We start from the raw sequence: 13,463 nt of genomic DNA on the forward strand, positions 1-13,463 counted from the left end.
AGACTCTAATACTCACATCCAGGAAGGCTATGGATGTCTCCTCTTCCTGCAGATGGTCGCCCCACACTGTTGCCCACTGCAATACCAGGCGGATCACTCGCCTTTTGTTGTTGAGAGCATAATCCAGCTTCTCTTGCTCTGTGCCCTGTGACGGCTGTGCGTGATAGGTGCGAGGGGGTTAAGGAAATGACAAACAAAGGGAACGTAGCGCACATTTGTAACATGAATGAATGAATCCATTTTTATTGATGCAGAGAGAGCACACTATCTCATGAATCTTTAGAAAGCACACTGAAAGAAATTCAAAGCAAAATAAATAAAAGTAAGATAATCTATACATGGGCGGCACGGTGGCGCAGTGGTAGCGCTGCTGCCTCGCAGTTAGGAGACCCAGGTTCGCTTCCTGGGTCCTCCCTGCATGGAGTTTGCATGTTCTCCCCGTGTCTGTGTGGGTTTCCTCCGGGCGCTCCGGTTTCCTCGCACAGTCCAAAGACATGCAGGTTAGGTGGATTGGCGATTCTAAATTGGCCCTAGTGTGTGCTTTGTGTTTGTGTGTGTCCTGCGGTGGGTTGAAACCCTGCCTGGGATTGTTTCCTACCTTGTGCCCTGTGTTGGCTGGGTTTGGCTCCAGCAGACCTCCGTGACCCTGTGTTCGGATTCAGTGGGTTGGAAAATGGATGGATGGATAATCTATACATGGCATAACAATCAGGTGCATTTAGACTTGCTTAATTTTCTAGTCATTTCATTAATTTGTTATCACAATTTTATTTATTGCATATTTTTGTAACAGTGAGTCAAATTCAAAAATAACAATCATAACAGAATCTCATCACATGTATTACTTGTCAGTCAGTCATTGTCCACCCCGCTATATCCTAACACAGGGTCACGGGGGTCTGCTGGAACCAATCCCAGACAACACAGAGCGGAAGACAGGAACAAATCCTGGGCAGGGTGCCGGCCCACCGCAGGACACGCACACCAAGCACACACACGGGACAATTTAGAATCGCCAATGCACCTAACCTGCATGTCTTTGGACTGTGGGAGGAAACCCACGCATACACGGGGAGAACATGCAAACTCCACGCAGGGAGGACCTGGGAAACAAGCCCAGGTCTCCTTACTGCCAGGAAGCAGCGCTACCACTGTGCCACCGTGTATTACTTGTGTACATAAAATATGTTTTAATGCCATTTTACAATGTCATGTGGATGGAATTTCTTTCATTGACAGCAGATTCCATCTCAAGTGATGAAAAGATTCATGTGCTTTTCTGAGTTGTTGTTGGATGGTTGGTAGATCTGTGGCTAATTGTAGTTTAAAATGTTTGAAGTATAAAATTTATCAAAGAAGTATCCCATTTAATGTCAAATCTTCCTTATATGTTAATAGTTGGCCATCCTGCCTACTATACTTGGCACTACTGCAGGTGTTTCACTGTTTTGCCATCAGCAGCAGCAGTTTAAGGAGCACAAGAAAAAATATAAAAAATGTGAAAGTTGAATTAACTGTTCTCAAAAAAAAAATGAAACATTAAACTAAACAAACGTTAATATGTTTTTCGGCAGACAAAGCCACAAAATCGCCAAAACGTTTTAATGAAAGATTTAGAAATTTAAAAAATGTTTAGTTACCCTGTATTCAAGGTATCTCAACAAAAATTCAACTGTCCTAACAATTTTACTAGAAGAATAAATATACCAAATTTCAACAAAATGTGTTCACTGGGAGTTAAGTTGTTTCATACAGTGTAGGAGGAGAATGGGCATCCCTGATGAGACAGGGAAAAATACATTACCGGGACGGGAGGCAAAACAAAAAGCAAAATGGCCAGCGGATTGGAGAATTAACTTGGTTTCCAGCCAGCAGGAAATAATGGACAGACCAGTGGAAACTCAGATACGGGAACGGTTCCATCCTCCATATGCCAGGTGGCAGTGGTCCTCATATGGCAACCCAGTTGGGACACCCACAGGGGTGCTTGGATATTGGAGTCCAGAAATGCAGCTCTGTTGGGGTCCCCGAGTCTCGTTTTCAGAGGAGGACCTCCATACTTTAGTTATGGCCCGGAAGTGGTTACAATGGTACTGTGGTTACAATGGACAGACAGACAAACACGGCTACCACAGTAGGTGCTTTTTGCATTACATGTGAATGCACCTAAAAAAGTATATACAGCAGAGTAGACATGGGCACCATGTCTGTAAAGTACCTGGGGACAAAGTTTGCTGTTAAGGGTGTAACATACATGTAATACTGCAGGGTTGGTTTCAGTATACAACCTTATAGAATCACTGTCCATGCTTATGTATATGGGGTGGAAACATCCTTACAAACTCCTACAAAGTGTCCTTTGTGCCATGTTTCCAGGTGTAGGTCTGCCTGACACACATGGTTTAAAATAAAACAAAGAAAAAGTAGCAGATCTCACTGGATTATTAGGGAAATTGGAAAATGACAGCTTTGGCACAACATTTGGAATAGTGTCTGACAAAGTAATTTTGAGAAGGAGAAACCTGAAAAATCACAAAAGGATATTGAGACATGAGCAGAGGGCAGAGCTGATGGTTTGGCATGAAAACACAGTGCATCAGAATGAAGTCTTCAAGTGCAGAATCTGTAAATAGGAGAGTAACAGAGAGAGAGAGTGAGGGATTATTCATTGGACATTACAGATGATGGTAAATTGCTAGAACTACACTAATCTTACTCGTATCGCTTCATTCTCTTACTACCTCCTACCTGGGTCTGCATATGTTGAGTCAAGGCGCATTGTTTCTAGGAAGTGCTCTAATATCTTCTCTGGTGTTCCAGACATCACCATGTACCTGAAAAAGGCAAAAACTGACCTGTTAAACATCCTTTTGTTTAACACTGACCACCTTGATGGAGCTTCTGGTAACAACATTCAAGCTACAGCAGCGATTTAGCTACCAAAGATATATAGTCATTGTGTTTTCTCTGAAAATGAGAATGTGAGAGCAGTAGTCATTAAATTGTACAATAGAAACAATTGTGCGGTTCCTGTGAAGATTACTCAGATGGAGCATATAATGCAAAGGAGCTATATAACATCATAAGGATGCAGACTCTGAGCAACACATTTAACCTGTCAGGTTTCCAAAAGTAGAAGCAGTATGGAATCAACAGGGCCATACCTGTAAAGGTCTTTGGATTAACACCCTTTGCAGCAGTTTGTGTGCCATCGGTTGAATCACTTTACCTACCAGTACTCACAGTGTGAAACAGAGAAACAGTTCTGTTAAAACTCTAAAGCTTTTTGGGAAAGACATTATGTTAGAAAATGTGCTATGTAACTTCTGGGAGTTGCTGGAATAATCCCCAGTACTGGCTAAATTTGTAACCTTGAGCAATAGAGTTTATGTAAAAGGGTTCCAACTGTAAAAGCAGTAGGGAAGTAACTGGACCATTTTTGTAAAGTGCCAGGTGACAGTCTTCACTGTAGAAGCACATTACTTTAAATTACAGAGCTGCTGGAATAAGCCCCATTGTTTCAGTGTGTGACCTGCTAGTGGTTACATTGCAGAAGTAGAGAAACAGCCATGTTAGGCTCAGCAGAGTGAAGTCCACTATTATAAAGACATCACACACGTAACAGGCAGCACAGTGGTTAGCACTGCTAGCCTCATAGATGCAGTGTTCTGAGGTCCAATTCTGTGCCCAGTTGTTGGATGTGTTGGCACTGGAACCTGACAAGTACATTTTCTCCAAAATCCTGCCAACTGAGGTTTTTATTATTCTGTTCACCCTGACCATCTGACTATAAATTTAAGTAATTAAGCTGGGTGTTTTGGGTGTATAAAATCTACAAATTATTTTCTATATTTTTATTATTATATTTTGCTCAATCCCAACAAGATGAATTCAGATGTAGGAAGCATAATAATAAAAAGGCATATCCTCTTCCCTTACACCTCACTTTTATAACAGTTGTTCACAGCATAGTGCTAAATTGGTATTACAGCCTGGGAAAGGAATACTGAGCAATGCCTCAGAATATTGATTACTTAATGGATGGACATCTGGGACAACAATTTGGTTTACAGCCTGGGAAAGGAGGACATGAGGCAATATCATAAAACTTTATTATCTGGGAAAAGATAGATTAAAGAGTTTGAGCAAATTTCATCCATCATATTGACAGCCAGCCAATCAGGTGCATGCAACAATCATGTGTTGTGAAACCATGGCATGAAACTTTATAATAAATATGCCTCATTTGAAAGCAACGAAGAAGAAGAGAAACAACGACGATGGAAGAGCAACGTCAGAGAAGACAACAAAGACACATATGACCAGTTGTCATCCGATCGTCAGTTAACAGCATTTTCATGAACATCGATTGCTAAATCAAACGCCACTCTGGGACATTCATCCTTGTCATCTGTAACTTTTTCGTAAGCTTTTTCTAAAGACTATATATAGTCAGACTTTCTTATCAGTACCCATTTTCTATTATTATTTGTTCCAGTGGTATTATTATTATTCTTGTAATAAATACCATGCTGCTTTTAACTTTCTATGCTTTGTCTTAATGTCTATAGAGTGATTGAAGTAATAAGTTAGATTTCTTTGAGCACCTGGTGCAGCCGGAGATTTGCCATACGCTCTGTGCTGCGAGGTTTATTAAGGCTGAGGGTGAGAGCCACACTCAACAGTAGGGAACTGCATGTAAAGAATGTATTCTTGGTTGATAACCGGAGGCGTGACCACGGGTTGGTTGTTGGGGTGGGCACTGCCCCCCCCAGAGACAAGCCATGCCCCCCTGCGAAATGCTCTGTCTGTCCAATGAAAACTCTGGTGATGAATAACTCCTCCACTAGACAGGCACCGTGCTGCTCACAGTTCACTTCGCCGCACATTTTGCAGCACGTTTTGAACCTGTTGACAGCATTCTTTAATTAAAATAGCGTATACATTCCATTCTTCTTATATTTGATGGTTGGTAACACCAAAGGCTATGCATAGGTGGCTTATTAAAAAGCAGACATCTTCAACCTCTGTCCTTTCGCAAGCTGCTGGCTCCACAGTTGAGCACAGCACCGCTGCTACCAACACGGAGCACAGCGCACCCACGTCGGGAACTGAAACTCCAAAAGATGTAGCTAAGCCTACACAATCCTCCAGCTCTGCGCCCGTGTCGGGTACTCCAAACCTCTGCCTTCAACAAAATATACAGTCCGGTCTACCTGACTTAAATATGGATAGCCCATCCCAGCCCATTTTAATTAATTATCCCAAGCGCGGATTCTGGTTGGCACCCTGCCCGGGATTGGTTCCTGCCTTGTGCCCTGTGTTGGCTGGGATTGGCTCCAGCAGACCCCCGTGACCCTGTGTTCGGATTCAGCGGGTTGGAAAATGGATGGATGGTTGGATGGATTCGGAAAGATACTCAGATGTTTTAGTGCAAGCTAGTATCAGTCTTGACCATGACTTGAATATTCTGTTGTCCGTAATGGCAGCTTTTGCTTTGGCTGCCATAAATTTAGTGTTTCCAATTCGGACCGCGAGGACATATTCACCAAACATGGCTACAATAATTGGAAAAAAGCTCTAGAAAAAGACGGTGGCGGCTTCCACAAACACACGTCTAGTATTCTGCACGTCAGAGCCATGTATACATGGCAAGAGTATCGGCGCCGGGCAGAGACGGGTGAAAGCATAGTTCAACTACTGGGTCCAACCCAGATAGAAAAGAATAGATATTATGTGAAAAGCATTGGGGAGGCCGCAAGGAACTGGCTCTGCATGGTCACAATCACGAAGGTGGGAAGGAGGGGCTTTTCCTTAAGTTCTTTGATTACACAATCAAAAAAGATGCCAAACTTGCAGAAACTGTAAAATACATCCCAGACAACGCAAAATACACATCCAATGTAATTCAAAATTAAATAATTGAGACTCTTGCCAAAATGGTGGCAAAAGATATCAGGACCAAATATGAAAAAGCTGACTCTCCTGGACTTTGCATTAAGAGTGATAGTACCAGGGATCGCTGTAACATTGAGAATTTGTCTGTAGTGATTAGATTTGTTCAGAACTCCATCCCTGAAGAACACCTGATTGGCTCTCATATGTTGTATACATTTGACTTTATTGATATTTACCTTGTAGATGTAGTTCTATATTTGCTCACAAAAAATAATAATACAAGTTCCATTGCCTCTGTTAATTTTATTGAACAATAGGTTATGATTTATGCCACAATTTTTGCTTTTATATGTTATATAAAACTATGTTGTTATTATTATTTGACCCCCCTACAAAAATGGGGATGGATGGATGGATATTTTTTGCCCCCACAGACAAGCCAAATGCCCACCCACACATGATGTTCTGGTCACACCTCTGAGTCTTTGTATGTTTAAATGTATTCTTGTAGACCAAAAGTAATATTTAGGTATCAGAGATCATTAAAACATCGTATGTTGTTCGTGCCGATAATAAGTAAGTGTCTTGAAGTGCTGAGTGACAGGCTGTGTTATTCCTAAAGCACTTGTGTGGTTTAAAGTGCTAGAGGTTAATCAGCGTGTGTGTGTCATTCATGGGGCACTGTTGTGGTTGGGGTCTGTGTGTATGCGTATATCTATGTATGTGTGTGTGTTCATCTTAAAGTGCAACAGGAGACTAACCCGATAACGAACTTGATGAGTACACTTACTCTTGAGGGAAAACAGGTAAATGGTATGTAGAGGGAAATACTACGATAATACAGCTGGGTATTATGATTCTCTATGGTTCAAGAATTCTTTAGTTTTTACTTATTTTGTAACTCTGTTTAGATAGATAGATAGATAGATAGATAGATAGATAGATAGATAGATAGATAGATAGATAGATAGATAGATAGATAGATAGATAGATAGATAGATAGATAGATAGATAGATAGATAGATAGATAGATAGATAGATAGATAGATAGATAGATAGATAGATAGATTATTAATCCCAAGGGGAAATTCACATACTCCAGCAGCACCTTACTGATACAAAAAACAATATTAAATTAAAGATTGATAATAATGCAGGTAAAAACAGACAATAACTTTATATAATGTTAACGTTTACCCCCCCGGGTGGAACTGAACAGTCGCATAGTTTGGGGGAGGAACGATCTCCTCAGTCTGTCAGTGGAGCAGGACGATGACAGCAGTATGTCGCTGAAGCTGCTCCTCTGTCTGGAGATTTAGCCATTATTATTGTAAAGCACTTTGACCTGCTTTCATGTGTGATATTGTGCTAGAGAATGAATGTTGTTGTTGTGTGGGGTTTGCTCCAGGCATTCCAGTTATCCCTTCACATCTCCAAAGATGTGATAACTGGGTTGACAGAAGATTCTAAATTGGTACTGTGTGAGTATGTGTATGAGTGGGCATTGCATTGACCTGGGTTTCTGTTCATGATTAGTTACTTTTTTTGTGCCTGATCCTTCCAAGAAAGGCAGAATGGTCAGGCTTGTTCAAGCTAACAGATAGACCTCAAATATACACCGTTACACATGGTGGTGAACAGAAGGGCATGTCTCCAGCTTTGCTAATGAGTTGCAATTTTGTTGTGTACGAATAGGAGTATAAGACTATAATGAGCAAATGGTTCCCAAATTAGGACAAATGAAGATTTAAAAAGTCACATGGTTTGATGACTCTCCTTTTTGGTCATAATTTGGTGTAAACAACAAGAACTTATGAATCCATCCTAACTTGTGCCAAAGGTACAAGCTGCTGGTGGTAGTAGAATAGAGTGTGAATATTTTCTTGGGGCACATTAGGCCTTTTAATACCGACGGAGAATACTGTTGATGACAATTTGCAAAAAATATATCATTTCATGCTGGTTTTAAAAAAACACGACATTGACTTCAGTTTACACCAATGGTCTCAGTCCAATCTTTGGTGTGTGTGGTGTTGGGAAGTTTGCAGCACAAAATGATGGCTGAAAATTTAGTGTGATGCCATCAAGTCAGCATGGACCAAAATCCCTAAGGAATTTTTCTAAAACCTCATTGAATCGATGGCTGGAAGAATTCAAGCTGCTCTGTATATGATGGGTGGACCTGAGTGTTAATCACAGAACTGCTGAATTAGTCTGCACTACTGATCCAGAGTGCTAGCCATGTTACCTGTCAGAGCTCACATAAAACATATACAAAAACAATTTGTTATAATTCAGTAAATCAGTGTGCTTCCTGTGGCTGCAGGTTTTTGTTCCAACCAATTTTGCTTTTATGTGTAGATGCAATTTAGCAACCAGTTATTTCCCAGTTTCTTTTTTTTTGGCATCAGTCCAAAACTTACAAAAACAGTTTACTAAATTTTACTTGGTATTTAGCAGACATTAATGTGTGTTTTATAGATATATTGTAGTGTTTTTATTCTGTGGATTTAAAAGATTGTTATCATCATCATCATCCTGATTGTGCAGGTGTTCTGTTTATTTAATGCACTATTTACATCTGGGCGTTAATGGAGCTGACACTGAAATAGCCGAATCCTTCCAGTATTCAGTGTCATTTGTCATGATGTCTACCCAACCCCTTCTTTACTGTCATTATTGTAAATATAATTAAGAATGCAAGGGCCACAGCAAAAGATAAATTCATAGGAAAACAACAATAGAGAGTTAAACATTTACAGAGACGAAAAAATACAATCATTTCTATCCATCCATCCATTTTCCAACCCGCTGAATCCAAACACAGGGGTCTGCTGGAGCCAATCCCAGCCAACACAGGGCACAAGGCAGGAACCAATCCTGGGCAGGGTGCCAACCTACCGCAGGACACACCCACACACCAAGCACACACTAGGGCCAATTTAGAATCGCCAATCCACCTAACCTGCATGTCTTTGGACTGTGGGAGGAAACCGGAGCGCCCGGAGGAAACCCACACAGACACGGGGAGAACATGCAAACTCCACATAGGGAGGACCTGGGAAGCGAACCCAGGTCCCCAGATCTCCCAACTGCGAGACAGCAGTGCTACCCACTGTGCCACCCAATCATTTCTAAAATTCTTATAAATGTTTCTTCTGAAACTACTGGGATTTTTTGAAGAAAGGAAAACAGAAGAAGAGGAAAAAAGATTAATTAAACAATGAGATGCACTAACAGTAAAATGACTCGCTGATTGTGAAGTGGAACAGAAATCTGCAGCCTCAGGTGGCCTCCAGGCCTTAGCTTGAGAAACACTGCTGTAAATAACATCCATCCATCCATTATCCAACCCGCTATATCCTAACTACAGGGTCACGGGGTTCTGCTGGAGCCAATCCCAGCCAACACAGGGCGCAAGGCAGGAAACAAATCCCAGGCAGGATGCCAGCCCACCGCAGGTAAATGACATTTATTACTGAAAGGTGCCATATACAGTATGTGACCCTGAGCAAATTCACCAACCACTACTACAATTATATGCATTTTAGAAATATAAGCTTTCAGTAATTCATAGGAAAACAACAATAGAGAGTTAAACATTTACAGAGACGAAAAGATAGATAGATAGATAGATAGATAGATAGATAGATAGATAGATAGATAGATAGATAGATAGATAGATAGATAGATAGATAGATAGATAGATAGATAGATAGATAGATAGATAGATAGATAGATAGATAGATAGATACTTTATTAATCCCAAGGGGAAATTCACACAATCAATACAATCATTTCTAAAATTCTTATAAATGTTTCATCTGACACTACTGGAATTTTTTGAAGAAAGGAAAACAGAAGAAGAGGAAAAAAGAGTGCATCTCATTGTTTAATTAATAACAGTAAAATGACTCGCTGATTGTGAAGTGGAACAGAAATCTGCAGCCTCAGGTGGCCTCCAGGCCTTAGCTTGAGAAACACTGCTGTAAATAACATCCATCCATCCATTATCCATCCCACTATATCCTAACTACAGGGTCACGGGGTTCTGCTGGAGCCAATCCCAGCCAACACAGGGCGCAAGGCAGGAAACAAACCCCGGGCAGGGCGCCAGCCCACCGCAGATAAATGACATTTATTACTGAAAGGTGCCATATACAGTATGTGACCCTGAGCAAATTCGCCAACCACTACTACAATTATATGCATTTTAGAAATATAAGCTTTCAGTAATTGTTGCTCTTGTCAAGAACTTTAGCATGGGATTCACAACTGAAAGGTGTTGTAGAAAATATACATTGTGTTTATAATGTAAATGTGTACACTGCTTGAGTGGACTGAAGGTGTCGAACAAGTTGACAAGACAGAGGACTGACTGTGTAGAGGTGCCGTGTCCGTCGGCCATCTTTCTACTGTTAGACTTCTTCTGAGGTTGTCATTAAATTTGCTTTGCATCCCAATTTGGGTGGACATCTAATTTTGTCTTTTTTTTTCTAATAGATTAGAATTTCACAGAAATGAAAATCACTAAGTATATAAACGTCAGTAAAATCAGAAGTGTTTGAGACATATTATAGGGCACCCTGCTGCTCTTGGCCTCTCCATTCTTGGTGCACTTCATCTTCTTTCACTCGTTCCTGATGCAGGTCATGGCACAGACAGTGTGGTTGAAAGAAAGATTTGCAGGCAGACAAGTGCACAGAGATTGTTCGTCTTCGTTAATGGAGGAACGGTCTGATGCCATTTTACAGTACATGCGCATTCCACAGTGTGGATAAAGTCAGCTGCTTGGGTAGTGAACTGCTACGGTAAATTAAATGACTTTTGTTTACATCAGAGCCAGGGCTAGTCTGGGTATTAAAGACCTAAGCGGCGCATAGGTGTGGAAAAGATCAAAATGGGTCCAAAAAGAATGTGGTACTATGTTTCTCTTGACCACCCCAGCCTGCGCTGCACCCCACTCCACCCATATGTCTGCCAGAACAGTCTCCAGTATAATATTTACATTATAAAGTGGTAGTTTTTTTTTTTTTTTTAATACCAGCACGTTTTGTAATTGTTTCTCTTTCTGATGTTGTACATTATGTTTTTCACTCTTCTTTTTTTTACGTCACACTGCATATATAATAAACATTAGTTCTCTCTGCAGAGAGAGTCACCGACAGCGTCATGATCTCCATGTTCTCATGCAGCCCACCACCCCACCTCCCACAAAATCCTTATTAAATCAAACGGTCTTACTTGTGCTGGCTCTGAGAACTTCCATGGTTCGATACACGACTGCCTGAGGGGATCTTCTCCAACACCAGCACGTCCTGATCATGCTCCTTCAGCCGGACGGTGTTGGCTTCCACATCCTACAAGACAGAACCATGCTCAGCATTTTCTGTCATTCTCCAGGCTCTCGCTCCTGCCCTGATGCCTGGAGAGCCCCCGTAGAGTCAGGCCTGCCTTGGCACGCACCTCCGCAATCAGGACCACCCACACGTTGAATTCTGCGCTTGCTTGATGTGGCTTTGTCACCTGTCAAAGGCAGGTATGGCAGCACAATCCCAGCAAGTCGCAGCAACTGGCGTCACACTAATGAGAGGGCGAGGGTGGGGGAAAAGACAAGCAAAAGTTGGAATGGTGGGACGCATGGCATGCCATATTTACATTAAGAGATAATTCGAATTACATTTCAGGTATGCCAGAATAAAGTTCAGCTTTACAGATATCTGAAAAATCATTTTAAGACATCTCAAAATCAGATTCTGCATTGTTATATTGTGACCTGAAATTGATCCTGTGATATCTCAAAATGAACTTCTGTAGAATGTCCTATTTTCCATTCCATTCTATTCTATTTTAAGATATCAAAAAATTTATCTGAAATATCTTAAAACAAGTAAGCCCGCGATTCGCTAGCGAATCGGAAATCCAATTCAATACGCATATCTGTACTAAAGGCACAGTGGATTAGAGCAAGTCTAGTTTACAGGTTGTGTTGCTCGGGTGCCACCTACTGACTCTGGGAATCTGCCACGTTTTGGGAAGCCGCTGCGCTTGACTGTACAGGTTGTGTTGTTTGGGCGCTCAGAGGTTGTGTTGTTCGGGCGCCACCTACTGACTCTGGGAAGCCGCTGCATTTTGGAAAGACGCTGCGTTTGACTCTGGACTCTGGGGCGGGCACCAAGGCCGCAGTGCGCATGCGCCTCGGTGCGTCCGCCGTGCATATATTAACTGTGGTTTAGTAAGATAGATACCAAGGAAGTCATTTTCAGATGTCTTGAAATTTGTTTCAGGCGTCTCAGAATGTAGAATAAGCTATTTTGAGATATCTGGAAATACATTTCCATTATGTGTAACTTAATATTCTGAAACCCAGTTCAGGGTCACAATGGGCTAGTGAGTCTCCTGGAAGCCCTGGAAACAGACCCAGGCTGTCACAGATATTTTTGATGATACTTTAGATACAGTGCCTACAACAAGTATTCACTACCTTGTTTTACAACATTAAATCCTGGTGGATTTAATTTGGCTTTTTTAACAATGATCAAACAGAAAACACTATTTAATGTCAAATTAACAACAAAGTAGTCTAAATTAATCAATATATATAAAATGCAAAGTTAACTGACTGACTCACTTACTCACTCACTCTTCAACAAAAACACTCCCATTTAGTTAAAAAATTTAAATTTGGTCGGATTGTATATCTTGGGCACCAGGTATCCGCCAAAAAAGGATATTTCGATATATCAATATTTAGGAGTAGACAAGATAAGACAATAGAAAAACTAAATACCCCAAAATCTTAAAAATGCTTTGACTGATTTGGTCAAAAAAGAAAATTAAAAGACGCATGAGCGGCACGGTGGCGCAGTGGGTAGCGCTGCTGCCTCGCAGTTGGGAGACCTGGGGACCTGGGTTCGCTTCCCGGGTCCTCCCCTGCGTGGAGTTTGCATGTTCTCCCCGTGTCTGCGTGGGTTTCCTCCGGGCGCTCCGGTTTCCTCCCACAGTCCAAAGACATGCAGGTTAGGTGGATTGGCGATTCTAAATTGGCCCTAGAGTGTGCTTGGTGTGTGGGTGTGTTTGTGTGTGTCCTGCGGTGGGTTGGCACCCTGCCCGGGATTGGTTCCTGCCTTGTGCCCTGTGTTGGCTGGGATTGGCTCCAGCAGACCCCCGTGACCCTGTATTCGGATTCAGCCGGTTGGAAAATGAATGAATGAATGAATAACGTGAGCTACCACAGCTATGCTGATGACACAAAGCTGTATTTATCAATAGCACCTGATGACCCCAACTCTCTTGATTCACTGACATAATGTCTTACTTGTATTTCTGAATGGATGAGTAGTAATTTTCTCAAGCTAAACAAAGAGAAAACTGAAATTTTAGTGATTGGCAATAATGGATATAATGAGGTTATTAGAAATAAACTTGATGCATTAGGATTAAAAGTCAAAACAGAAGTAAAGAATTTAGGGGTAACTATTGACTCTGACCTGAATTTTAAAATCACATATTAATCAGATTACTAGGACAGCATTTTTTTTCACTTAAGAAACATAGCAAAAGTT

The 13,463-nt window shown here is 41.3% G+C and overlaps 1 protein-coding gene and 1 long non-coding RNA gene across 5 annotated transcripts in view; one reads left to right on the forward strand and one right to left on the reverse strand.

The window, feature by feature from the left end:
- The window catches only part of LOC127528937 (uncharacterized), a 328,693-nt gene that overhangs the window by 59,980 nt on the left and 255,250 nt on the right, over positions 1 to 13,463 (forward strand). The window lies entirely within an intron of this gene.
- rapgef4a (Rap guanine nucleotide exchange factor 4a) overlaps positions 1 to 13,463 on the reverse strand; it is a 348,015-nt gene that overhangs the window by 37,953 nt on the left and 296,599 nt on the right. For all 4 annotated transcript variants that reach the window (XM_028806286.2, XM_028806287.2, XM_028806288.2 and 1 more), the window contains 4 exons: positions 11,143 to 11,258; positions 2,749 to 2,834; positions 2,545 to 2,623; positions 17 to 167 (listed from right to left, as the gene is read on the reverse strand). In XM_028806286.2, coding sequence (XP_028662119.2) covers positions 17 to 167; positions 2,545 to 2,623; positions 2,749 to 2,834; positions 11,143 to 11,258 — 432 coding nt within the window. The remainder of the gene's footprint in view (positions 1 to 16; positions 168 to 2,544; positions 2,624 to 2,748; positions 2,835 to 11,142; positions 11,259 to 13,463) is intronic.

Source organism: Erpetoichthys calabaricus, chromosome 8 (genome assembly GCF_900747795.2).
Source record: "Erpetoichthys calabaricus chromosome 8, fErpCal1.3, whole genome shotgun sequence".
In the NCBI taxonomy this organism is placed as follows: Eukaryota; Metazoa; Chordata; class Cladistia; order Polypteriformes; family Polypteridae; genus Erpetoichthys; species Erpetoichthys calabaricus.